We start from the raw sequence: 25,620 nt of genomic DNA on the forward strand, positions 1-25,620 counted from the left end.
ATATCCATCATCTGTCATCCTCCTCACTATCACCAATCATCCGTCCATCACCACCCTTACTTACATCACCAATCATCATTACCAACAGCAGCCCCATCTCATGATCATCATTATCAGCTCTTATGCTATGAGACAGAGCAGTGCTTTAAAAAGGCTGAATGCACCCACACCATGCCTGAGGTTCCTCCGTGCACCTGATGCACCAGAGTGAATAGAAGCATTGTGAGCACCCATGACCCGCAGTGTCTCTCACTCTACACGGATAAAAGGACCACAAAATATAACTGAATGATTCTGTCTGACCAGTTAACATAAGATTTTGTTTCTTAGAACATAAAATCCTATTCGCTTATTCAAAAGAATTTACAGCTCTCACATTCATAAGCACTTCCTGTCCAGGAAATACAATTTTGGTGGTGCAAACTCCCTCATTGGAACTGGAAGCCTGTCTAATGCTCCAGGCATTTCCCGACATGCAACTGGTTCTGAGTTGAGGGCCCCCCCAGTCTTACCAGCCATTTTCTGATCTTGTTCCACAGGATCTGGAACTCCACAAGGCCCAGTTTGGCGCTGCCATCTTTCTGCAGGGCACAGAGTTAAGGAGAAACCTGAAGAGGCAAGCACAAAGTCCGAGAAACCTGACCCCAGGTCGACTCCTCCCCATCCCCCTCACTGCTCTCCCAGTCTCACTGAAGGATACGTCCATCAGGTTGATCATCTGGCGGCAGGCCCCTATGCTGAAGCCGTCTGTTTTCAGATCCTTGTCTAAGAGAAGAGAGCAGGTGTTAGCCCATACTAGTAAACGGTACAGAGAACCACATTCTGATCACACGTACATTAATGGACCCTAAAGGCAAGCCTTTCACCCCAGGATGTCAAACACAACATGGGGCACCCTCTTAGTTAGAAGAGGATCTTCAGTCAGAAGGATGACATGATGGAGATGGTCAGAGCTGCAACAAAGCTCCCTGTGGAACCCAGGATGTAATTATACTCTAAGAGAAAGCGTAAATCCTGGCGTTCACGAGATCGCCGTGCAGCTGAACTGGGATGCACACCGCGAGAGCTACAAGGCAGTCAGAAGGTGGCGGCTGGACTTATGGGAGCTCTGCCCTTTTTCCATTCCCGAGCACAGACTGTTCTCACAATCCAGCACCAAGACATCGCTCAGATTCCGGGCATTGGAGAAATGTTTACGACGGCTCGGAGAAATCATTAGCGAGGGGCACGCAAGTCAGGACCCAGCTCCACCTTGGCTTCCCAGCTGACTCCAATCCTTCAAGCCAGGCTGAGCAAGTCCTGATTTACCCCCACTGCATACAGGAAGTGTTATCCTGTTTCTCTTACTGAAACCAGGACAACGTTATACAGCTTTGGGATAAAAACCAAGACAGCATCTGCCTGATGGGACAAACTGAAGCTTAATGCCACCTAGTGAGAGGCATCTGAGACACAGAGACAGCCTCTGTAAGCATGCCACATGAGACTCCGGAGCTAGACGCATTAACATGGGAGAGAAGGAGCCAGCGGGTGGGAGACAGCCCCAGCCCAGTGTAGGGACAGAGGGAGGAGTTCTGGGGGTGCGAGGGAGGGAGAGAACCTCCTCTCATGTGACAGAAAGGTTTATTCTGGGAGTGAGACAGCCCTCTTCCTGAGTGGGATGGAAGGAGGAGCTTTGGGGATGAGAGGAAGGGGGGCAGCCCCCTCTCTGTGTGGGATGGAGGGAGGAGCTCTGGGGATGAGAGGAAGGGGGCAGCCTCTCTCTGTGTGGGATGGAGGGAGGAGCTCTGGGGATGAGAGGAAGGGGGCAGCCTCTCTCTGTGTGGGATGGAGGGAGGAGCTCTGGGGATGAGAGGAAGGGGGCAGCCTCTCTCTGTGTGGTATGGAGGGAAGAGCCCTGGGGATGAGAGGAAGGGGGCAGCCTCTCTGTCTGGGATGGAAGGAGAAGCTCTGTGAATGAGAGGAAGGGGGGCAGCCTCTCTCTGTGTGGGATGGAGGGAGGAGCTCTGGGGATGAGAGGAAGGGAGGCAGCCTCTCTCTGTGTGGGATGGAGGGAGGAGCTCTGGGGAGGAGAGGAAGGGAGGCAGCCTCTCTCTGTGTGGGATGGAGGGAGGAGCTCTGGGGATGAGAGGAAGGGGGCAGCCTCTCTCTGTATGGTATGGAGGGAAGAGCCCTGGGGATGAGAGGAAGGGAGGCAGCCTCTCTCTGTGTGGGATGGAGGGAGGAGCTCTGGGGATGAGAGGAAGGGGGCAGCCTCTCTCTGTGTGGGATGGAGGGAGGAGCTCTGGGGATGAGAGGAAGGGGGCAGCCTCTCTCTGTGTGGGATGGAGGGAGGAGCTCTGGGGAGGAGAGGAAGGGAGGCAGCCTCTCTCTGTGTGGGATGGAGGGAGGAGCTCTGGGGATGAGAGGAAGGGGGCAGCCTCTCTCTGTGTGGGATGGAGGGAGGAGCTCTGGGGATGAGAGGAAGGGAGGCAGCCTCTCTCTGTGTGGGATGGAGGGAGGAGCTCTGGGGAGGAGAGGAAGGGAGGCAGCCTCTCTCTGTGTGGGATGGAGGGAGGAGCTCTGGGGATGAGAGGAAGGGGGCAGCCTCTCTCTGTATGGTATGGAGGGAAGAGCCCTGGGGATGAGAGGAAGGGAGGCAGCCTCTCTCTGTGTGGGATGGAGGGAGGAGCTCTGGGGATGAGAGGAAGGGGGCAGCCTCTCTCTGTGTGGGATGGAGGGAGGAGCTCTGGGGATGAGAGGAAGGGGGCAGCCTCTCTCTGTGTGGGATGGAGGGAGGAGCTCTGGGGAGGAGAGGAAGGGAGGCAGCCTCTCTCTGTGTGGGATGGAGGGAGGAGCTCTGGGGATGAGAGGAAGGGGGCAGCCTCTCTCTGTGTGGGATGGAGGGAGGAGCTCTGGGGATGAGAGGAAGGGAGGCAGCCTCTCTCTGTGTGGGATGGAGGGAGGAGCTCTGGGGAGGAGAGGAAGGGAGGCAGCCTCTCTCTGTGTGGGATGGAGGGAGGAGCTCTGGGGATGAGAGGAAGGGGGCAGCCTCTCTCTGTATGGTATGGAGGGAAGAGCCCTGGGGATGAGAGGAAGGGAGGCAGCCTCTCTCTGTGTGGGATGGAGGGAGGAGCTCTGGGGATGAGAGGAAGGGGGCAGCCTCTCTCTGTGTGGGATGGAGGGAGGAGCTCTGGGGATGAGAGGAAGGGGGCAGCCTCTCTCTGTGTGGGATGGAGGGAGGAGCTCTGGGGATGAGAGGAAGGGGGCAGCCTCTCTCTGTGTGGGATGGAGGGAGGAGCTCTGGGGAGGAGAGGAAGGGAGGCAGCCTCTCTCTGTGTGGGATGGAGGGAGGAGCTCTGGGGATGAGAGGAAGGGGGCAGCCTCTCTCTGTGTGGGATGGAGGGAGGAGCTCTGGGGATGAGAGGAAGGGAGGCAGCCTCTCTCTGTGTGGGATGGAGGGAGGAGCTCTGGGGAGGAGAGGAAGGGAGGCAGCCTCTCTCTGTGTGGGATGGAGGGAGGAGCTCTGGGGATGAGAGGAAGGGGGCAGCCTCTCTCTGTATGGTATGGAGGGAAGAGCCCTGGGGATGAGAGGAAGGGAGGCAGCCTCTCTCTGTGTGGGATGGAGGGAGGAGCTCTGGGGATGAGAGGAAGGGGGCAGCCTCTCTCTGTGTGGGATGGAGGGAGGAGCTCTGGGGATGAGAGGAAGGGGGCAGCCTCTCTCTGTGTGGGATGGAGGGAGGAGCTCTGGGGAGGAGAGGAAGGGAGGCAGCCTCTCTCTGTGTGGGATGGAGGGAGGAGCTCTGGGGATGAGAGGAAGGGGGCAGCCTCTCTCTGTGTGGGATGGAGGGAGGAGCTCTGGGGATGAGAGGAAGGGAGGCAGCCTCTCTCTGTGTGGGATGGAGGGAGGAGCTCTGGGGAGGAGAGGAAGGGAGGCAGCCTCTCTCTGTGTGGGATGGAGGGAGGAGCTCTGGGGATGAGAGGAAGGGGGCAGCCTCTCTCTGTATGGTATGGAGGGAAGAGCCCTGGGGATGAGAGGAAGGGAGGCAGCCTCTCTCTGTGTGGGATGGAGGGAGGAGCTCTGGGGATGAGAGGAAGGGGGGCAGCCTCTCTCTGTGTGGGATGGAGGGAGGAGCTCTGGGGATGAGAGGAAGGGGGCAGCCTCTCTCTGTGTGGGATGGAGGGAGGAGCTCTGGGGATGAGAGGAAGGGGGCAGCCTCTCTCTGTGTGGGATGGAGGGAGGATACAGCTCCTTCCTCGTGTGGCACAGGGAGTGGTGCTCTGGGATTATGGGCCTGGTACTTACGTTTGCTGACGACTCGGTTGCAGATGGTCCTCAGTTCGAATACGCTGATCTCCATGTCCTGGGGAGAAGCAGAGCAGTGAGGTTAATCTGTGACATCTCATCACGTGGGGTCTCTTTCCTGGGTTTGTGATGAGGTTAGAGAAGGCTCCCTGCAGCTCCCACATTATTATAGATAATGATAACGAAAGGTTATTGTGCCATTAGAGAGGGGAGAAAGATCTCTTCTCGCCTAACATTGCAGAGCCGACAAATTCTCCAAAGGATCTGTTTCAGATTGTGAGCTCCTGTGTTTGGGACCAGTGGGATTCTGGGGCTGGGGGGGGGGGGGGGAACTACACATTTTACAGCTGACGGGAAGGGGGGGCTGCTTTTATCTACGGACATAAGCAGGGAAGACTCTGCCACGATGAATCTCAGGCACCAGAGAACAGCGCTCTGCTTCCCGCTCCAGCCCCTCTCCTCTCGGGGGAGGGCATGCAAGAAACAGAACTGGGGTGGGCAGGGTGAGCAAAGCCAGGAAGAGCCCATTCCTCAGGGAAAAAGAAGGGGTCAGGGGGCGGGTGCAGGTGAAGCCGGGCACAGCATGGTCAGTTCTCTCTATTTCCCATCTCAGTGAGGGGGTGCCTGTACTCTCTATGTGTGAGGGGGGTGCACTATTCTGCGAGTGTGCAGATTCTGTATAGGGGTCATGGGGCGGGTGCAGGTGAAGCCGGGCACAGCATGGTCAGTTCTCTCTATTTCCCGTCTCAGTGAGGGGGTGCCTGTACTCTCTATGTGTGAGGGGGGTGCACTATTCTGCGAGTGTGCAGATTCTGTATAGGGATCTGTTTTCCCACTAGAGGGTGTCCTGGTGTTTTAGGGCCGTCTTGCTGTCTGAGTTCTGAACGTTAGTGCTGTTTTGGTTTGGCGGGTGCGCTGCACAGGTTCTCATCTGATGTGAAGCGAGCCCACAGTGCCCCCTCTCCCAGCCCCCTGTAACTACGCCTGCAGGGAACAGGAGGGCAGGGGCTGCAGCAGACAAGACCTCTCGAACCCAGGTCGTCCAGGGCCGGACTGAGGCAGCAGGCACCCAGAGGCAGTGCAGGCTGGGGGGTAAGGATGATCCCCTTCCCCCTCCCTCCTCGCCTGAAGATGGAGAAAAATCAGTACGAGGTCTTCAGCAGCCCTCGCGCGCCGACGGGACCCTGCGGTGCCCCGCTCTGCCCCTCACGCGGGTTTCCACGGTGCACGAGGGGGGTTGCTGAAGGCCCCCACGCCAGTATTTCTTCTTCTTTAAGCAGCGCTGGAGGGGAGGAGCCGTGCTGCGGCTGCAGGCTCTGATTTAGGCTCAGGCAGTAGTGGCCACGCTCCGGAGGCAGCTGCCTGTACATAAATCCGTGTCTGAATTCGTCCCCTTCTCCTGATCCCTACTCTCCTCCTGCAGGGAATAAGAGTGCAGGAGTTGGGGTCGGAGAGGACAGAGCAAGAAGTCAGTATTTCATGCCTCAGAGAGCTTTTTTTTTTTTTTTTTAAGTCAAATTTAGGATGATTTTGCTGTAATTGCTGGACGGGGCGATGTCCCCTTAGAAGAATTTAATCTGGATACAAAGGCTCTGGCTCCTGCGTCTGTGGCCAGCTGACAAAGCCCTGGACGTATTTTGGAAGCCTGCAGCTGCTGGTGCCCCGCAGCTGGCAGAGATGGTATCAATTCCAACAGCATAAGCAGCACAGCTTCGGCATTCAGAGGCTCATTGAGTCAGAAAGACAAGCACCCTCGCAAGAGAGCACAAAAAGCCTGGCTGCATCCTATTGCAATGCAAAACAAAAGCCACGCGTCACAGTTTAAAGTCTGTAACTTATACGACCAAGATTCAGTAAGCCGGCGAGCGGTCAGCATTAAATAAATCACTGCACAAGTCGTTCATCTAAGCTGTTAGAATGCACAGCTTTACCATTTAGCACCCGCATGATAAGTCTGGGAGGCGCGCCTGCTCCAGTGCTATCATTAGGGAAAGAGGTGTTTAGCTTACACTTCTAGCGCTGTTTACAGAGGGGACTTTCCGCATCCTGGCAGAAGCAGTGCTGGAGACCTGGGGGGGGGGGGGGGAGCAAGGTAAGAGCTCACTTCCAGCAAGGATTTGTTTTCCTAGGATGGTGGGATCCCGGGAGGTGCGGGGGTGTGGCCAGGCCCATTGGGACTAAGGGGGGCTGGGAAAGTGTGTATTTGTGTGTGTGTGGGGGACGACGACGACAATTTACTAGATATTGATGAAAATAGGGAAGGATTGCTGGGGGGGGGGGGGGGGGGGGGAGGTGCTATATGCAGACCTTCAGACCGCAGCGTTTTCAGTAATGTAGAAGGGTCTGGGACAGGTTAGGGAAGGGAGAGATTATTTTTTTGTAATTCTGACAATGCTAATTAAACGGACAATCTCTGCTCTGATGCAAGTCGAAGTTATCCGGCCAGCTTAGCTGATTTTCAGTGCTATCTGGCTAACTTAGCCGGGTAACTTACCTCCTCTTCCTGAAATGCCCTCCACTTGCGAGCTAAACATTAGATTCATCAAGGCAGTGCAGCCTGAATATACGTAACTCCTATAGTTTTACTTAATTTCTGGGTAATAAAATGCCAACTGCTGTGACCAACACTTGTGGATAGATGGCTGACTGACTGAGCGTGGTACGACTGCCACTAGTGGTGCTAGAAGGAAATTTAGAATCCGCATTCAGATACATTGGATTCCAAATTACAGGAAACACAACATTCAGTTTTGCACAGAAGTTATTATACACCCGATGAGGCTTTCTGGGTAGGTAGCCTACCTTCTAATTTATGGGTCAAATGTAAAATCATAAGAGTACCCCACTTCATCGGTTTATGCTGTGTGTGACGTTATCTCATTTTTGGGATGCTGCCGATACAGAATACTAAGAAACCGCCTTCCCGGGGGGGAGAGATGACCTGGACATCAACGTTACCTAAAGGGTTCCTTACGTTTGCGCACGCATCGCTTCTCTTAGCAAAATTAACTCTTTTACAATTCTAGATTAAGAAGGTTAGGTTCCATATTAGGAGCTACCACCCAGGAAAAAGATCTAGGTGTCATAGTGGATAACACATTGAAATCATCGGCTCAGTGTGCTGCGGCAGTCAAAAAAGCAAAGAGAATGTTGGGAATTTTTAGGAAGGGAATGGTGAATAAAACGGAAAATGTCATAATGCCTCTGTATCGCTCCATGGTGAGACCACACCTTGAATACTGTGTACAATTCTGGTCGCCGCATCTCAAAAAAGATATAATTGCGATGGAGAAGGTACAGAGAAGGCTGACCAAAATGATAAAGGGGATGGAACAGCTCCCCTATGAGGAAAGACTAAAGAGGTTAGGACTTTTCAGCTTGGAGAAGAGACGACTGAGGGGGGATATGATAGAGGTGTTTAAAATCATGAGAGGTCTAGAACGGGTGGATGTGAATCGGTTATTTACTCTTTCAGGTAATAGAAGGATTAGGGGGCACTCCATGAAGTTAGCATGGGGCACATTTAAGACTAATCGGAGAAAGTTCTTTTTCACTCAACGCACAATAAAGCTCTGGAATTTGTTGCCAGAGGATGTGGTTAGTGCAGTTAGTGTAGCTGGGTTCAAAAAAGGTTTGGATGGGTTTTTGGAGGAGAAGTCCATTACCTGCTATTAATCAAGTTTACTTAGGGAATATCCACTGCTATTAATTGCATCAGTAGCATGGGATCTTCTTAGTGCCATTAGCAATGGTTACATGGAATAGACTTAGTGTTTGGGTAATTGCCAGGTTCTTATGGCCTGGATTGGCCACTGTTGGAAACAGGATGCTGGGCTTGATGGACCCTTGGTCTGACCCAGCATGGCAATTTTTTATGCTCTTAGGTCCCACTGCCGGTACACTTAGGAGGTAATTTTCAAAGGCGTTACACAAGTAAATGTAACATATTATCACAGCTATTTGAAAAAGCCAGTTACGTGCATAAATCGCATTTCCACGTGAACATCCTATGGACAATTCAATGGCATTCAGTGTAGCAATCCCCAAAAGCTCACTTACAAGGATAAGTTGCATTTCCACGTATACAGCCCAGTTTCAAGCAAGTCAATGCTTCTGAAAATCAGGCCCTTAAGGTTTACACGTACGTTAGAATGGGAGCAGACCGGAGATGGACGCTAAATGCCCATTCAATAAGGATTATATAAGTGATGAAAAATGTTTCTTCCAAATGCACCTGTACAAGACGAGGAGTGACGTCCTGTGATGTCTTTGGCACTGTTCCGTCTTGACGAATGAGCGATGCATGCGTCTGTCTCGTGTACGTGTTGCTGTTTTGGCAGGGTGTTCAATGAAGAAATGATGTAACATTCAATATTGCTTTGAGAAGAAACCACCCGGCGGCTCTAGGATAAGTTTATTACCCAGTCCAGGGATTCCAAAACTTGGATCGCTCTGCCTGGCTCTCCTGCATGGACCTGGCTCTTATTAGCAGATCTTACAAATAAGAGTGAACTGGCACGCCACACCCTGCTTGCCACCACTCTCATGGCTTTGGAGAATGTTCTGGGAGCTGTGGCCAAACACGACACGGAAAACATTAGCCCAGCACCATGAACCTGAAAAAGATCTGGCGAACATGTGAAGGTAGGCGTCTGTGAGACAGAGAAAAGTACGAAATTCCCCTTTGCTAACCGCCACAATAACTGAACGAAACGTTTCCATGCGAAAACACAGGACATGTAGAAAGCTGTGGACCTCCTTGAGATTCAAAATCAGTCTAAATGTTCTTTCTTTGTTTGGTAACACAGCCATGGCCTCTTGACTTCTGTGCTGGGAACCGCTGCTTCCATCAAAACTAAGCAATGTAAAGTGGCAGTACCGCATCTTATTTGGTCAACAAGGAGATACAAGAAATGCATCTGAAAGTCGTCTGTTGAACTCCAGAATCAGCCATACTGGACCAGTACTAGAACCCAGGGGTCTAAGGATCCACTCCTGGAAGAAGCACCTGAGATGGGCATCTACCAGTGGTACCTCTGACCTTCACTGGGAAGACTGAATACTCGGGGTGGTACCAGAATGTCCTTTAGGAATGTCCCCTGCTGGTCTCTCCTCTCAGGAAAGGAAGCTTTCCTGGCCTGCAGTGTTTGGCATCCTTGAAACAGCCGCTACAAAAAGAGACTTTGGAGGAACCAAGAACTTGGTCCTCTGGAAAGCTCAGGGCTTTACACACACCCAGATCTTTCACCAGTTTTTCCAAATCTTCTCCAGACAATTTTCCCTTAATGGCCAACTTGCACAGATGCGACTTGGAAGCAGAATCCACTGTCAAGTGACACAGCCAGAGTAACTTGCGAGCTGAGACCAGAGAGTTAATAGACACCCTAAGTAGCTCATGAAAGGAATCCACTACAAAAGCCACACCTGACCCTAAAGAGCCCTGCATTAGCAAAAGAAGAGATACCCGCTGAAGACTGGTCTGGAAGTTGTCACACGCAACGAAGCATAGCCCTGGCCACCAGAAACACCCTGCAGAGGGGCCTGCAGGGCTGAACCGGAGGATTCAAAGCCATTCTAACTTCTGATCCTGAGGATCCCGAAGAGCCATGCCACCTTCCTCAGGAATCGTGGTCTTTCAGATAACAGCTGAGACTAAGGCGTCTGCCGTGGGAAGGTGGAAGGCCCACGCTAAATCTCCTGGGGGACCAGATAAAGCTTGGCCATAGATGGAGCCAACTTAAGATGTAAATCTAGAGCTTCCCACTCCTGCAACAATTTCCATACTGGCTTAAGGAACTGGAAAGGCTCTGGAGGGCTTTCCGATCCCAGTTACAATGGGATACTCCATTGACTTCTCCTCCGACTAATCAGAGGTGCCCAGTGCACTAGCCACAATCGGTGGAAGAGTCTTGCTACTGCTGACTCGTCCTCCCAAAATGGGAGCTTGGCTCCTCTAAATCCTTCGATCCAGATTCACTGGGCTCCCCTGATCCTTCGTTCCCAACTCGAGAACACAAGACCCCTGGGGAAGGATCAGGTGTCCTCTCCCTTATCAACCTGAGCAACTTGGGGAAAGGAGCCTGATCCGGACCGGGGCAGAGAGAAGCAAGAGAGCTGCCCAACTGCTGCATGCGGCATTAAGGTCTATAAAGTAACCGCACAGAGTCCAGCGAAAGGACCCCCTGCCCGCCGGCAAGGAACTTTGGAGCAAGGTCGCCATCTCAGCTGAGCCAGAACAGCCGAGGCCGGGGAAAGGCGCTCCGCAGCCCTCCTTCGTGCCCCTGCGCTGCAGAGGCAAGATGGCAGATTTGCCCCACTGGCGTGGCTCCCTCAAGGGACTCCCCAGACTGAGCGGCCACATTAACGGGTGAGGCAATGTCCCCAGGGTCTGCCTGACCCCTCACAAGCAACGCACAGGAATTCTCTAGCTGCCCTTAGGGTCCGGCAAACCGTACACTTCCTGCCCTTCTCGGAGAGCCTGGAGGTGGGGTGGGGAAACGATCTTATCTGACCTGTGCCCGAGGCCCCCCTGAGATGTCTCCGGAGAACTGTAAGGTAAGAAGAAAATGCTGTTGCTTGCTGCTCTCGCCCCTTATTCTTTTTTAAACTTTATTCGCCTCCAAGCCTTGACCCTCTATCCACCAGACTTCTAGGGGAAATCAGAGGACCTAGCCCCTTTCTGGGCTGATTGCTTGTGGGAGGGAGGAGAAGCAACCTCACAGTAGCCCCCTAGGCTTTGGCTGGCTACCCAGCGAAAAAGTGTTCTACAAAGACCTTTGTCCCCTGGGCTTCCCTACAAGCATCTGCACCACCTGCTGGAGACAGAGAAGGACTGCGCTCCCTGCTGCTCCAGCCTTCAGGAGGGATCACAGACGGCACAGAGAAAGGTTTTCTCTGTCGCCATCTGCTGGTAGGGGGTGCTAAACTCGCTTGTCTGGACTGGTCTGCTAGAGGAGGAGGAAGAGATTGTGTGTCCAAAATGCAGCAGGCAGACTCTTGATGGGAACCAGTTACAGGCAGAGAATGGCAAAGAACTGGTTTCCTGTTAAACCGTAGAAGCCAACGTAAGCTGCTGCCATTGGTTCTCAAGTCTCTGCATGGTTAAGCTCCTGATACGTCCCGTTCCTGGCAGTCAGATGAGGGCCTCCTCAGGAGTGTTTCTCAGGTACTGGGGCCTGAGCCTGTATCTTTGGAACCCTCTATCGGGCCAATACAGTACAGTGCGCTCCAACGGCGTCCGGTTTCCAAACTCGTGGCTGTCAGCGGGCTCGAGAACCGGCGCCGGCAAAATTGAGCGTCGGCTGTCAAACCCCCTGACAGCCGCCGCTCCGGTCCAAAAGGAGGCGCTAGGGACGCGCTAGTGTCCCTAGCGCCTCCTTTTGCCTGTTTTTACCGCCGGGCCTAATTTGAATAGTGAATCGCGTGCGCAGGAGAGTGGCCTGTGCGCGCGCCGGGAGAGTGGGCATTCGCCTGCTCTCCCGCGGGCTTTACTGTATCAGCCCCTATGTAAGGCGGCCGCCTCACCACCAGCACCTTCATGTTCAGGAAGACGGTCAAGCTTTTGGTAGCCTTTAAGCCAGGCGAGCCATCGATGTTTTCTCCGAGGTGCTGTCCATATCTGCTCCCCTCTCATCTCCTGTCCTGACCAGACAAGCAAGGACATGCTGATTGGGCTATTTTATTTGAATTAAGGGGAATTATAATTTTTGTCCAGTTATGACTGGTAATTTAGTAGAAGGAGTTAATCGCTGCGAGGTCTGTCCTGAGTAATCTGACGAGGGAGAGTTTCCTGGATAGACCCAGAGAAGCGTTCCAGGGAGCTTTCCAAACGGATTGACCCGGCTACCTTTACCCAGACAGCGCTGAATATGTAGCTCCACACCCGGAATGAGCCCAGCACCGCCTCTTGGTAGTTTTATGCACGTAATGAGCTGCCAGCATGGGAAAATAATCAAGACTCACATTTTGTCAAGGCAATTCCAAATGTTACCCATAGAAAACCTTTGAATGCCGACCTCTGTGCATTTGCATGGCATTACCTCGCCTCGGACAGTTTGGAGAAGCAGGGATAAGCAAAGCTTTGATAAACGGGCCTGCAGTTGCTCCATTCTGAGTTAATGTTCTTTCTTTTAACATTTGCTGCACGGTTTCATGAAATGCAACCTTTAGTCCCCGCGAGTCTAATCTGCTGCACAAGAGGAGGATCTGTGCTATAGCATCCAGGACTCACAGCCATCGCCCGAGCACTGTGCGACACCCGAGGGAGCAGGGCGCCTGGCAGGCAGAAGGCCTCACAGACATCACACAGGCAATGCCGAGGCAGAACCGCATCCGCCAGGATACGGGAGGACATGCGAGGCAGCACAGGAGACTTAAAACTCTCACCTCTCCTGCCAGCTGCCGGAACAGGTTCTTAAAGGAATCGTCCACATCATCTTCTGTGATTTCCTCCTGCAGCACACAGAATGGGGAGAGAGAGCACATGAGCCACGTGGGCAGGAACAGAAAGCAACAACCACGTAGAGAGGCAGTCAAGAGAACTCCACACAACTACTCACATATCTGTGACTCAAAATATATTACTTTACAACCTGCACCTAAATACTAATCTGACTCTCTGTGTGATGAGTCCCTTTATCTCCCTGTGCCTCAGTTCTAATCCCACCTCTGTCACTGACTCTCTGTGTGACCCTGGGGTAAGTCCCTTTATCTCCCTGTGCCTCAGTTCTAATCCCAGCTCTGTCACTGACTCTCTGTGTGATGAGTCCCTTTATCTCCCTGTGCCTCAGTTCTAATCCCACCTCTGTCACTGACTCTCTGTGTGACCCTGGGGTAAGTCCCTTTATCTCCCTGTGCCTCAGTTCTAATCCCAGCTCTGTCACTGACTCTCTGTGTGATGAGTCCCTTTATCTCCCTGTGCCTCAGTTCTAATCCCAGCTCTGTCACTGACTCTCTGTGTGACCCTGGGGTGAGTCCCTTTATCTCCCTGTGCCTCAGTTCTTATCACAGCTCTGTCACTGACTCTCTGTGTGACCCTGGGGTGAGTCCCTTTATCTCCCTGTATCTGAGTTCTAATCCCAGCTCTGTCACTGACTCTCTGTGTGACCCTGGGGTGAGTCCCTTTATCTCCCTGTGCCTCAGTTCTTATCACAGCTCTGTCATGACTCTCTGTGTGACCCTGGGGTGAGTCCCTTTATCTCCCTGTGCCTCAGGTCTAATCCCGGCTCTGTCACTGACTCTCTGTGTGACCCTGGGGTGAGTCCCTTTATCTCCCTGTGCCTCAGTTCTAATCCCAGCTCTGTCACTGACTCTCTGTGTGACCCTGGGGTGAGTCCCTTTATCTCCCTGTGCCTCAGTTCTTATCACAGCTCTGTCACTGACTCTCTGTGTGACCTTGGGGTGAGTCCTTTTATCTCCCTGTGCCTCAGTTATAATCCCAGCTGTGTCACTGACTCTTTGAATGACCAGAATTTAGCAGTTAAACCTTTAGAAAGTCTGCACCTACTTTTGACCTGCGAGTGATGCACCAGTTCTCAAAGCAAAAGTATGTTTGTAGTTTTGAATCTTCCTCCAGTCCATGCAGTCATTTGCCCTTGCTTTTTAGGGATGTGCAGGGAAGGGTTTTTTTTTCATTTGCTTTGTTTTCAATCATTTTTCTTTTTTTTGTCATTTTTGTTTCATGGGCTTTTTCCCTTCATTTTTCCTTTTTATTTGTTTCAATAAATGGTGCACACTATTTTCCCAAAATGAATGAACCAGACATTTTTCAGAGGGACTGTGCATTCGTTTCAAGTTACAACAAAACAAACCAAAACAAAAATGCCTGATTCAGTTCAGATTGCCATTTGTTATAAAATAAATGCACATTCCTACAGCGTTTTTTCTAAAAAAAACCCCAAAAAACACTGTATTGAAAAAGCATCAACAGTAATAGCAGTAACTCATTGCTTTGTATTCATTATCTATCCTCTCTGCTACGGTTATGAGCAATTGGGCAATTCATAGATGCAAATAAGGTACCCTCCTTTGAATAGAAATGCTTCCGTTTCTTAGGAACATCACAGTGGACTTCTCTAATTTGAAAAGTAATATATTGCATGGTGTAAACTTGCCATAAGAGCCGGCACCATGCAAACACTGACCCAGCAGAGAGGTCTCTCTCCGATGCAACCAACATATAAACAGCCAGACTAACCCCTGTCCACTTTGCAGGACCCTGCAGAACGAGGGGGCTCAAAGGCAGTCGAGTTATACGCACTGCTTTCTCTGCAGGAGGATGAAGACGCAGCATGGCTGGCAGGGCTCAGCGGGCCGCACCTGCTGAAAACAAATGCTTCCCTCTGCCTCCTTAGGCAACAGCAGGAGACCAAATACAGGCACTGCCTCGTCCATGCCATCTCCTGAGACCAAATACAGGCACTGCCTCGTCCATGCCATCTCCTGAGACCAAATACAGGCACTGCCCTCGTCCATGCCATCTCCTGAGACCAAATACAGGCACTGCCTCGTCCATGCCATCTCCTGAGACCAAATACAGGCACTGCCTCGCCCATGCCATCTCCTGAGACCAAATACAGGCACTGCCTCGTCCATGCCATCTCCTGAGACCAAATACAGGCACTGCCTCGTCCATGCCATCTCCTGAGACCAAATACAGGCACTGCCTCGTCCATGCCATCTCCTGAGACCAAATACAGGCACTGCCTCGTCCATGCCATCTCCTGAGACCAAATACAGGCACTGCCTCGCCCATGCCATCTCCTGAGACCAAATACAGGCACTGCCTCGTCCATGCCATCTCCTGAGACCAAATACAGGCACTGCCTCGCCCATGCCATCTCCTGAGACCAAATACAGGCACTGCCTCGTCCATGCCATCTCCTGAGACCAAATACAGGCACTGCCTCGTCCATGCCATCTCCTGAGACCAAATACAGGCACTGCCTCGTCCATGCCATCTCCTGAGACCAAATACAGGCACTGCCTCGTCCATGCTGCCGAGGAGACCGAGGCAGGTGGGGATTACAAACAGAACAGCCGCAAGGGGGTGGAGAGGGGGGAGGGGGAAGGAGCAAAGCACTGTGGACCCTGCCTGACAATGAAGTCTGTAAATTGGCCTCTTCGTATTTACCATTCAGACAAAAGTTTGCTTTTTCCCCCCCCCCAGCCCTTTGAGTTTCCAGCTCGGTTAGAGCCAGGGCTGGATCTGGTGCCTTGAGTCTTCACTTGCCTATTTTATATCCCTTCTGACTTCCTTTAATCCCCTCACTACCGCGACGGCCCTCGTCCGATCATGGGCCCTCGCTCCGAGCACTAACGTCTCGCCGTGGCGCAATGGGTGAAGCTTGGGCTTTTCCCTCCCCCTCCCCCTGCCCCCCCTCCAAACCTGTCCCTCGTTCCAGGTGTAACTGTCCACGTTTTATTTTCTAATCTAATTATCCTCCAAACAATGGGCCTGCGGGCGAGAAGACTGCAGGTTTATCCTCTCCTGTTCCGGGTGCTCAGATAAATCATTCGAGTACTGAAGCTCCAGTAGCCCCCGCCTGGGTCCTGGAGAAAGGGTGACCCTCTCTGGGCAGTGCCCGCTGCACCAACACAAGCTCAGGCGCGGCGGGTGAGGCTGGGGAGATTACATCGGCCCCTTCACCTCCAGAGCTCACGTGTTCACCTGGCGCAAGGAGAAAGACCTGAGATGTGGACTTTTAAAGGGAGACTCCTGCAGCTGAACCCAGTGCCTCACCTGCGGGCCAAGCTTCCCTTACTCGCCTCTTCTCTCTCCCCACCCACTTCCTCATGAACTCCACCCTTATCCGTGCCTTTTCCTCCACCGTCAAATCCCCACGCTGCACTTTCCTGAGTTGTGTGTCGGGAACAGGCTTCCTGAGTCCGTGCGCCACGAGCCCTCTCCGCTCTAAAAATTCACCCTGTTCAGGCCGCTTTTAAATCCTAACCACTTGTATGCAATAAAAGCTCTTCCCACAGACTCTCCATGGTCAGGGACGTTTGTCTTGAGTAGACCGTAAGCTCCCTGGAGCAGGGACCGCACAGCGCGGCGCTTTAGAGATGATTCCTAGCAGCAGTAGGCGTAAAACGGCTGCCCGGTGGACTTTCACAGCGGGCTCACCTCTAGCAGGACTATGGAGAGACGGTCCCCGGAGCAGAAAACCAGCGCGGCACCTTCAAAAGTAAGGGACTGTTTCACCCTCTCTCGCCCATCCACACGAACAGCAGGAGGAAGCACGCGGGAGTTTCCTGCGCACGATCTTTGCACGTCTTCTCCCAGGGAAACGGCGCGGGTTAAAGGCGCCCGTGTACGTAGCGACCAGCTCGGGCTATTCGAGACCGCCCCTAACTTAGGAGAGCCGAGACGGGCTCCTTACTCAGGGCGGGTCAGGAAGATTTTAGCAAGAAAATGTCACCCAGCGCTTTCTTTACAGAAACTAAAACCTTGGATTCCCTTCTCTCCCTATTACTGTTGGGGGCATCTCCGGCCATGCTGTGAGAGCCCCTGTCAGGGGACGCCCCCTACCACCTGCGGGACCAGCAGGAGAGCCAATTCAGGACTCTACATGGAGGCAACCGATTAGGGAACATGTGAGCCCTACAGGATTCAGTGAGGAAAATTTCATAGGAGCGTCAAAGATCCAAAGACTGAACCTTACCTCATCGGGCAAATCAGCACTGATCTCCTCATCCAGCTCCCTGGGGAGAAAGGAGACAGAGAAACGTGAAGAACCAGGGGTCACAAGAGACACAGGAAGTTAATCAGGGGCCGGAAGAGTCAAAGATCAGTAAACAGGGAGAGGGAGCCCAACCCTCCAAGCAGCAAAGGGGAATCCCGCCTTCAACTGAGCAGGGTGCTGTCAGACACTGTCGGTCTCTCTCCCTCGTCCCTGGGACACACATACACGTCACTCAGTGCCAGTCTCCCTTTCCCTGGACACATGGTGTACACCTCACTCAGTGCCAGTCTCCCTCTCCCTTCCCCTGTCCCTAGGACGCACTGTGTATATGTCACTCAGTGCCAGTCTCCCTCTCCCTCCCCCTGTTCCTGGGACGCATGGTGTACCTGTCACTCTGTGCAAGTCTCCCTCTCTCATTTCCTTCCCGTCCCTGGGACGTATTGTGTATACGTCACTCTGTGCCCATCTCTCTCTCTTCCTTCCCTTGTTCCTGGGATGCACTGTGTACATGGCACTCAGTGCCAGTCTCCCTCACCCTTACCCTGTCCTTCAGACGCATGTTGTACACATTACTCAGTATTAGTCCCCTCAGTATTAGCAACACAAAGTCCCTCCACTACCAGGCTTTCTGTGAAGTAACACAAAACCCTGCAATAAATACACACTCAGCATCTGTGTAACAAACTGGCCACACCAAAAGAGCACTAACAGCCGGCAACGCACAAAACAGCAACAACCCTACTTATGAAAAGAAAGCACTGCAAATATCACACTGTGTATGTGCCACTCGCGGGGGGTCTCTCCCCCTTCCTCTGAAATGCAGGGAATGTCTGCCTCACTCACTAGGTCTCTCACCCTTCCCGAGGTGAAAGGGTGTCTGCTTCATTCACTGGGTATCTCTCTCCCCCTGCCTGTGGACGCCTCACTCACTGGGTGTCTCTCCCCCTTCTTGGGTCTGCCTCACTCACTGGGTGTCTCTTCCCTTTCCTGTGTACACCTCACTCACCAGATGTCTCTCTCCCCCATCATGAGGTGCAGGAATGTCTGCTTCATTCACTGGGTATCTCTCTCTCGCTGCCTATGGACGCCTCATTCCCTGAGTGTCTCGTTCCCCCTTCCTTTGTATGCCTCACTCTCTCGGTGTCTTTCCTCCTCCCTGGGTATGTCTTCCCCTTCCTGTGTACACCTCACTTCCTGGGTGTCTCGCTCCCCCTTCCTTTTTATGCCTCTTTCCCTGGGTGTCTCGCACCCCCTTCCTTTGTATACCTCACTCCCTGGGTGTCTCTCCCCCTTATTTTTTATGCCTCATTGCCTGGGTGTCTCACTCCCCCTTCCTTTGTATACCTCACTTCCTGGGTGTCTCTCCTCCTCCCTGGGTATGTCTTCCCCTTCCCGTCTACACCTCACTCCCTGGATGTCTCTCTCCCTCAGTCCCTTGAGGTGCAGGGGTGTCTGGGTGTTCCTCTCCCCCTTCCTGTCTGTGCCTCACTCCCTAGGTGTCTCTCCTCCTCCCTAGGTCTGCCTCATTCACTGGGTATGTCTTCCCCTTACTTTGTATGCCTCATTCCCAGGGTGTCTCGCTCCCCCTTCCTTTTTATGACTCACTCCCTAGGTGTCTCGCTCCCCCTTCCTTTGTATGCCTCACTCCCTGGGTGTCTCACTCCCGCTTCCTTTATATGCCTCACTCCCTGGGTGTCTCACTCCCGCTTCCTTTATATGCCTCACTCCCTGGGTGTCTCTCCCTTCCTTTGTATACCTCACTTCCTGGCTGTCTCTCCTCCTCCCTGGGTATGTCTTCCCCTTCCCCGTGTACACCTCACTCCCTAGATGTCTCTCTCCCTCAGTCCCTTGAGGTGCAGGGGTGTCTGGGGTTTTCTCTCCCCCTTCCTGTCTGTGCCTCACTCCCTGGGTGTCTCTCTCCCTCAGTCCCTTGAGGTGCAGGGGTGTCTGGGGTTTTCTCTCCCCCTTCCTGTCTGTGCCTCACTCCCTGGGTGTCTCTCTCCCTCAGTCCCTTGAGGTACACGGGTGTCTGGGTGTCTCTCTCCCCCTTCCTGTCTGTGCCTCACTCCCTGGATGTCTCTCTCCCTCAGTCCCTGGAGGTGCAGGGGTGTCTGGGTGTCTCGCTCCCCCTTCCTTTGTATGCCTCACTCCCTGGGTGTCTCTCTCCCTCAGTCCCTTGAGGTGCATGGGTGTCTGGGTGTCTCTCTCCCCCTTCCTGTCCGTGCCTCACTCCCTGGCTGTCTCTCTCCCTCACTCCCTTGAGGTGCATGGGTGTCTCTCTCCCCCTTCCTGTCTGTGCCTCACTCCCTGGCTGTCTCTCTCCCTCAGTCCCTTGAGGTGCAGGGGTGTCTGGTGTCTCTCTCCCCCTTCCTTTGTATGCCTCACTCCCTGGATGTCTCTCTCCCTCCGTCCCTGGAGGTGCATGGGTGTCTGGGCGTCTCTCTCCCCCTTCCTGTCTGTGCCTCACTCCCTGGGTGTCTCTCTCCCTCAGTCCCTTGAGGTGCAGGGGTGTCTGGGTGTCCCTCTCCCCCTTCCTTTTTATGCCTCACTCCCTGGATGTCTCTCTCCCTCCGTCCCTGGAGGTGCATGGGTGTCTGGGCGTCTCTCTCCCCCTTCCTGTCTGTGCCTCACTCCCTGGGTGTCTCTCTCCCTCAGTCCCTTGAGGTGCAGGGGTGTCTGGGTGTTCCTCTCCCCCTTCCTGTCTGTGCCTCACTCCCTAGGTGTCTCTCCTCCTCCCTAGGTCTGCCTCATTCACTGGGTATGTCTTCCCCTTACTTTGTATGCCTCATTCCCAGGGTGTCTCGCTCCCCCTTCCTTTTTATGACTCACTCCCTAGGTGTCTCGCTCCCCCTTCCTTTGTATGCCTCACTCCCTGGGTGTCTCACTCCCGCTTCCTTTATATGCCTCACTCCCTGGGTGTCTCACTCCCGCTTCCTTTATATGCCTCACTCCCTGGGTGTCTCTCCCTTCCTTTGTATACCTCACTTCCTGGGTGTCTCTCCTCCTCCCTGGGTATGTCTTCCCCTTCCCGTGTACACCTCACTCCCTAGATGTCTCTCTCCCTCAGTCCCTTGAGGTGCAGGGGTGTCTGGGGTTTTCTCTCCCCCTTCCTGTCTGTGCCTCACTCCCTGGGTGTCTCTCTCCCTCAGTCCCTTGAGGTGCAGGGGTGTCTGGGGTTTTCTCTCCCCCTTCCTGTCTGTGCCTCACTCCCTGGGTGTCTCTCTCCCTCAGTCCCTTGAGGTACACGGGTGTCTGGGTGTCTCTCTCCCCCTTCCTGTCTGTGCCTCACTCCCTGGATGTCTCTCTCCCTCAGTCCCTGGAGGTGCAGGGGTGTCTGGGTGTCTCGCTCCCCCTTCCTTTGTATGCCTCACTCCCTGGGTGTCTCTCTCCCTCAGTCCCTTGAGGTGCATGGGTGTCTGGGTGTCTCTCTCCCCCTTCCTGTCCGGGCCTCACTCCCTGGCTGTCTCTCTCCCTCACTCCCTTGAGGTGCATGGGTGTCTCTCTCCCCCTTCCTGTCTGTGCCTCACTCCCTGGCTGTCTCTCTCCCTCAGTCCCTTGAGGTGCAGGGGTGTCTGGGTGTCTCTCTCCCCCTTCCTTTTTATGCCTCACTCCCTGGATGTCTCTCTCCCTCCGTCCCTGGAGGTGCATGGGTGTCTGGGCGTCTCTCTCCCCCTTCCTGTCTGTGCCTCACTCCCTGGGTGTCTCTCTCCCTCAGTCCCTTGAGGTGCAGGGGTGTCTCTCTCCCTCTTCCTGTCTGTGTCTCACTCCCTGGGTGTCTCTCTCCCTCAGTCCCTTGAGGTGCAGGGGTGTCTCTCTCCCTCTTCCTGTCTGTGCCTCACTCCCTGGGTGTCTCTCTCCTTCAGTCCCTTGAGGTGCAGGGGTGTCTGGGTGTCTCTCTCCCCCTTCCTGTCTGGCCTCACTCCCTGGATGTCTCGCTCTCTCGGTCCCTGGAGGTACACGGGTGTCTGGGTGTCTCTCTCCCCCTTCCTGTCTGGCCTCACTCCCTGGATGTTCTCGCTCTCTCGGTCCCTGGAGGTACACGGGTGTCTGGGTTGTCTCTCTCCCCTTCCTGTCTGTGCCTCACTCCCTGGATGTCTCTCTCCTTCAGTCCCTTGAGGTGCAGGGGTGTCTGGGTGTCTCTCTCCCCCTTCCTGTCTGGCCTCACTCCCTGGATGTCTCGCTCTCTCGGTCCCTGGAGGTACACGGGTGTCTGGGTGTCTCTCTCCCCTTCCTGTCTGTGCCTCACTCCCTGGATGTCTCTCTCCTTCCGTCCCTTGAGGTGCAGGGGTGTCTGGGTGTCTCTCTCCCCCCCTGTGCCTCACTCACTCGGTTTCTGAGTGCTTCTCACTGAAGACTCTCAGGATGAAGTCTCCTTCCTTGTGCGGTTCGAAGGTGGAGGGCACCACAATGTACTCTCCCGGGGGCAGGCGGACCTGCGTGCTGACCTCCCGGAGGTTAATGAAGGTCTCGGAGCGGGCACACGACTGGTGGCGCAGGAAAAAGTCTTTCTTCAGGTGCACGTTCTGGCAGCCCTTAAACTGAAGTGGAGAAACAGAAACATGGAAAGCTCAGAGCAGCGCTGGGAATCAGTAGGCGGCCCCTGGACCCGTGCGCCCCAGAGTCTGGGCCAATCTTCCAGGCTTCCTGCGAGTCCTCTTTCAACATTTACCCCCCTCCCAGGGGGCTCCCACCCCCTACCTGCAAAGGGACACTTTCCTTTGTAATGTGGCAATTACAATATTGAGAAGCAGCGGGGGAGCCCCACCAGTCCCATCACCTTTAGCAGCGAGGACGCTCTGCCCTCTGCCCCATGCTGCAGAATATTCTCAGCAGTCTCCCATGTGCAAGAGGATTACTACTCCCAGCTCCTATAGCAGTCCTGCGCCCTGGCACTGCCTCACGCTACCTCTTCCCTCATCCCCTCCCTCAAGTATTCCTCCTCCCCTTGCTCTCCAGCCTCAAATACTCCTCTTCCCCTCCCTCTCCAGCCTCAAGTACTCCTCCTCCCCTCCCTCTCCAGCCTCAAATACTCCTCTTTCCCTCCCTCTCCAGCCTCAAGTATTCCCCCTTCTACAGCCTCAAGTACTCCTCCTCACTTACATCTCCAGCCTCAAGTACTCCTCCTCACTTACCTCTCCAGCCTCAAGTATTCCTCCTCCCCTCCCTCCCCTCCTCTCCAGCCTCAAGTACTCCTTCCCCCCTCCCTCTCCAGCCTCAAGTACTCCTCTTCCCCTCCCTCTCCAGCCTCAAGTATTCCCCCTCCCTCTCCAGCCTCAAGTACTCCTCCTCACCTCCCTCTCCAGCCTCAAGTATTCCTCCTCTCCTCCTTCAAATACTCCTCCTCCCCTACCTCGCCAGCCTCACGTATTCCTCCTCCCCTCCCTCTCCAGCTTCACGTATTCCTTCACCCCTCCCTCACCAGCCTCACGTATTCCTCTCCCTCCCTCTCTCCAGCTTCAGGTATTCCTACCACCCCTCCCTCTCCAGCCTCACTTATTCCTCCTCCCCTCCCTCGCCAGCCTCATATATTCCTCTTCCCCTCCCTCTCCAGTCTCACGTATTCCTCCTCCCCTCCCTCGCCATCCTCACGTATTCCTCCTCCCCTCCCTCGCCAGCCTCACGTATTCCTCCTCCCTCCCTAGCCAGTCCTCACGTATTCCTCCTCCCCTCCCTCACCAGCCTTCACGTATTCCTCCTCCCCTGCCCTCCCTTTCCTTCCCTTTTGGCCAGGCTCTCTCCCCTCCCAGGGCTGGGGTACTTAGGCGTGCTTTGCATTTTAGTCTCTGGTTTAGAGGACTAGTTTCAGCAGATGATAGGGAGAGGGGAGGTCTCTTCTGCTGCCTGCGTCACTCAGCGGCAGATGCCTTGCTTTTAGTCCCGGGGCAGAGGATTTTGAGGGATCCAGACAGACACCTACCTCATCAGGGACCTGCAGAGAGGAGAGAGAGAGAGAGAAGCAATCAATGAAAGCAGGAGGCTGGTGAATCACGATGCACACACATGGAGGGGGGGACACAGGGGAGCTATGATCTGCAGATGACAGCCAGGCCTCAGGAGTCTCCTCATGGATCGCACTGGGAGGAAAGCTCTGGGCCCGGCAGCCTTACGCCCTAACAGGTGCAAAGTGCACGGATCAGCTGGGGAGACAGAGGCAGTGCAGACGCTCATCCTTCCACACCTGCAGTTCAGATCTGTCACCACCAGATGGCGCACATGTGCATGGAGCTGGGGAATACATTCTCTTTTATAAGCCCATGTTCCCCATGACGTGATCGGCTTCAAAAAGGATGAGGGATCAGCATTTAAATCCCCGCCTCCTGCTGTCAGACACCCAACCAAACACGCCCCGTCCTTCCTGCTTGGAAGAGAGCGCACTCAGATGCCGACTGCTCCAGTAAGAGGGCCGCAAGCATGAGACACGGGAAGGGACGGGCAGAACAGAGCAAGGAGTCAAAGACAATGCCGGACAGACAGGAAGACACATAGGCAGGACAGAACCCCCAATAAATGTCTTACACCTACAGTTCCCCACACAGATAGCCCCTGTCCACAGAAAGTCCCCTAATAACGGTGCAGAGCTGAATTACGGAGCTTCGCCCTAATGTTCCCCAAGCAAAAAAGGAGGGGAAAGCAGCCTGGTGGTCAGTGCAGGAGGCTTCAGATCCCACTGCTGCCCCTGGTGACCTTCGGCAAGTCACTTCCCCCTCCACTGCCTGAGGTGCACACTCAGGGGAAGATTTATTGTGGGAGGGGGGTGAAAGACCCTAGGGGGTGCTTCTGTGATATTCTGCTCCTCCTGGACAATGTACACGGTGACATTGCAGTGTTTTCTTTTTATCACGGAAAAACTCCACGAGAAAAAAATGAAAACGTATCAGAGGCTGCAAACACCCGCAGTGGAGGCCGGCGTCACATGGGGACCGCCGTCGTTTTAAACAGACACCCCCCAGCCCTGAAAGGGTCCAACATACCCCGGGGGCTTGTGAGACCACTGCCCATCCCCACCCCTATCAATGCAGCACAGAGCACAGAATTACAAAATAAACATTTTCAATTGTACGGCAATGCCCCACCCTTCTCTATCCCTCGCCCCATTAGTGTCAGCCGGCCCGGAACTGGGGGGTGCCCGGAACCACCCGGGCTTCGGTTAGGTAGGGGGAGTCTGGGGAACACCCTAGACCACCAGGGTCTAATTTTGTTAGAAGGAGGGGCAGTTTGGTTGGGGCAGGGCTTTTTCAGCAAAACGCAGGGGTTAGGGAATAAAGTGCGGCATCGCCGTGCAACTTAAAATCTTTTTTTAAACTTCTGGACTCGGTGCCACCTTGATAGACGGTGAGTGGGGGCCTTGCAGGACTCCTTGGGGGTTCACTTTCAGGGAGATTTAGCTGTGGCCCTTTAAGAAACACTGCAGAGCCGTCGGGATGGGTGTCAGTCTCCTGAGGTTTTTCCTGCAGCGCGAAGTTCAATAAAAAAATACGGCTGGCTTTGTTCTAAGTCAGCGACGACAGGTTAATTGCACAGGTTAAGCATGCAAGAGCCGCTCGGCACAGGGCGATACCTCGTAGACAGCGAAGCCGATGGTATGGAGGTCTCCCCCGAGCCGGCGCTCCTGCCGCCGGTTCTTCTGCATGAGGGCCAGCAGGCAGGAGCAGGCCAGCTCGTTGTCCTCAGGGTCATCATCTTCCTCCAGGAGGGTGATCTTAAACTGAGGGTTAATCCAGAAAGTGGCTGCAGAGAGGAACAAGAGGAGGCTGCTTCAGATAGCCTGGAGCCCGGGGCCCGTGCTAGCCACAGGACAAGGGCGGGGGCTCAGACAGTATCAACATGCACGCACAAACACACGAGGACCCACACGTACACAGACACAGAGGGAGATCCCAGCTCATACACAAATACACGAGGACCTACACGTACACAGACACAGAGGGAGATCCCAGCACATACACAAACACACGAGGACCCACACGTACACAGACACAGAGGAGATCCCACCACATACACAAACACACGAGGACCCACACGTACACAGACACAGAGGGAGATCCCAGCACATACACAAACACACGAGGACCCACACGTACAAACACAGAGGGAGATCCCAGCATCACGCATACACGCACAAACACACGAGGACATGTATGCACGACACAGACACAGAGGTAGATCCCAGCACATACACAAATACAGGAGGACCTACACGTACACAGACACAGAGGGAGATCCCAGCACATACACAAACACACGATGACCTACACGTACACAGACACAGAGGGAGATCCCAGCGCATACACAAATACAGGAGAACCTACACGTACACAGACACAGAGGGAGATCCCAGCACATACACAAACACACGAGACCCACACGTACACAAACACAGAGGGAGATCCCAGCACATACACACGCATACACGCACAAACACACGAGGACCCACACGTAAACATGCAGGGACACAGACACAGAGGTAGATCCCAGCACATACACAAATACAGGAGGACCTACACGTACACAGACACAGAGGGAGATCCCAGCACATACACAAATACACGATGACCTACACGTACACACAGACACAGAGGGAGATCCCAGCGCATACACAAATACAGGAGAACCTACACGTACACATGCAGGGACACAGACACAGAGGGAGAT

At 54.0% G+C, this 25,620-nt stretch overlaps 1 protein-coding gene across 1 annotated transcript in view; it reads right to left on the reverse strand.

Annotated features, from left to right (window-relative positions):
* The window catches only part of LOC115081702 (calpain-1 catalytic subunit-like), a gene marked incomplete at its 5' end in the record, with an annotated part of 99,159 nt that overhangs the window by 14,372 nt on the left and 59,167 nt on the right, over nt 1-25,620 (reverse strand). Inside the window, 4 exon segments of the mRNA XM_029586122.1 lie at nt 513-581; nt 701-765; nt 4,286-4,343; nt 12,671-12,736. Coding sequence (XP_029441982.1) covers nt 513-581; nt 701-765; nt 4,286-4,343; nt 12,671-12,736 — 258 coding nt within the window.

The sequence above is a fragment of the Rhinatrema bivittatum genome, unplaced genomic scaffold (genome assembly GCF_901001135.1).
Source record: "Rhinatrema bivittatum unplaced genomic scaffold, aRhiBiv1.1, whole genome shotgun sequence".
NCBI lineage: Eukaryota > Metazoa > Chordata > Amphibia > Gymnophiona > Rhinatrematidae > Rhinatrema > Rhinatrema bivittatum.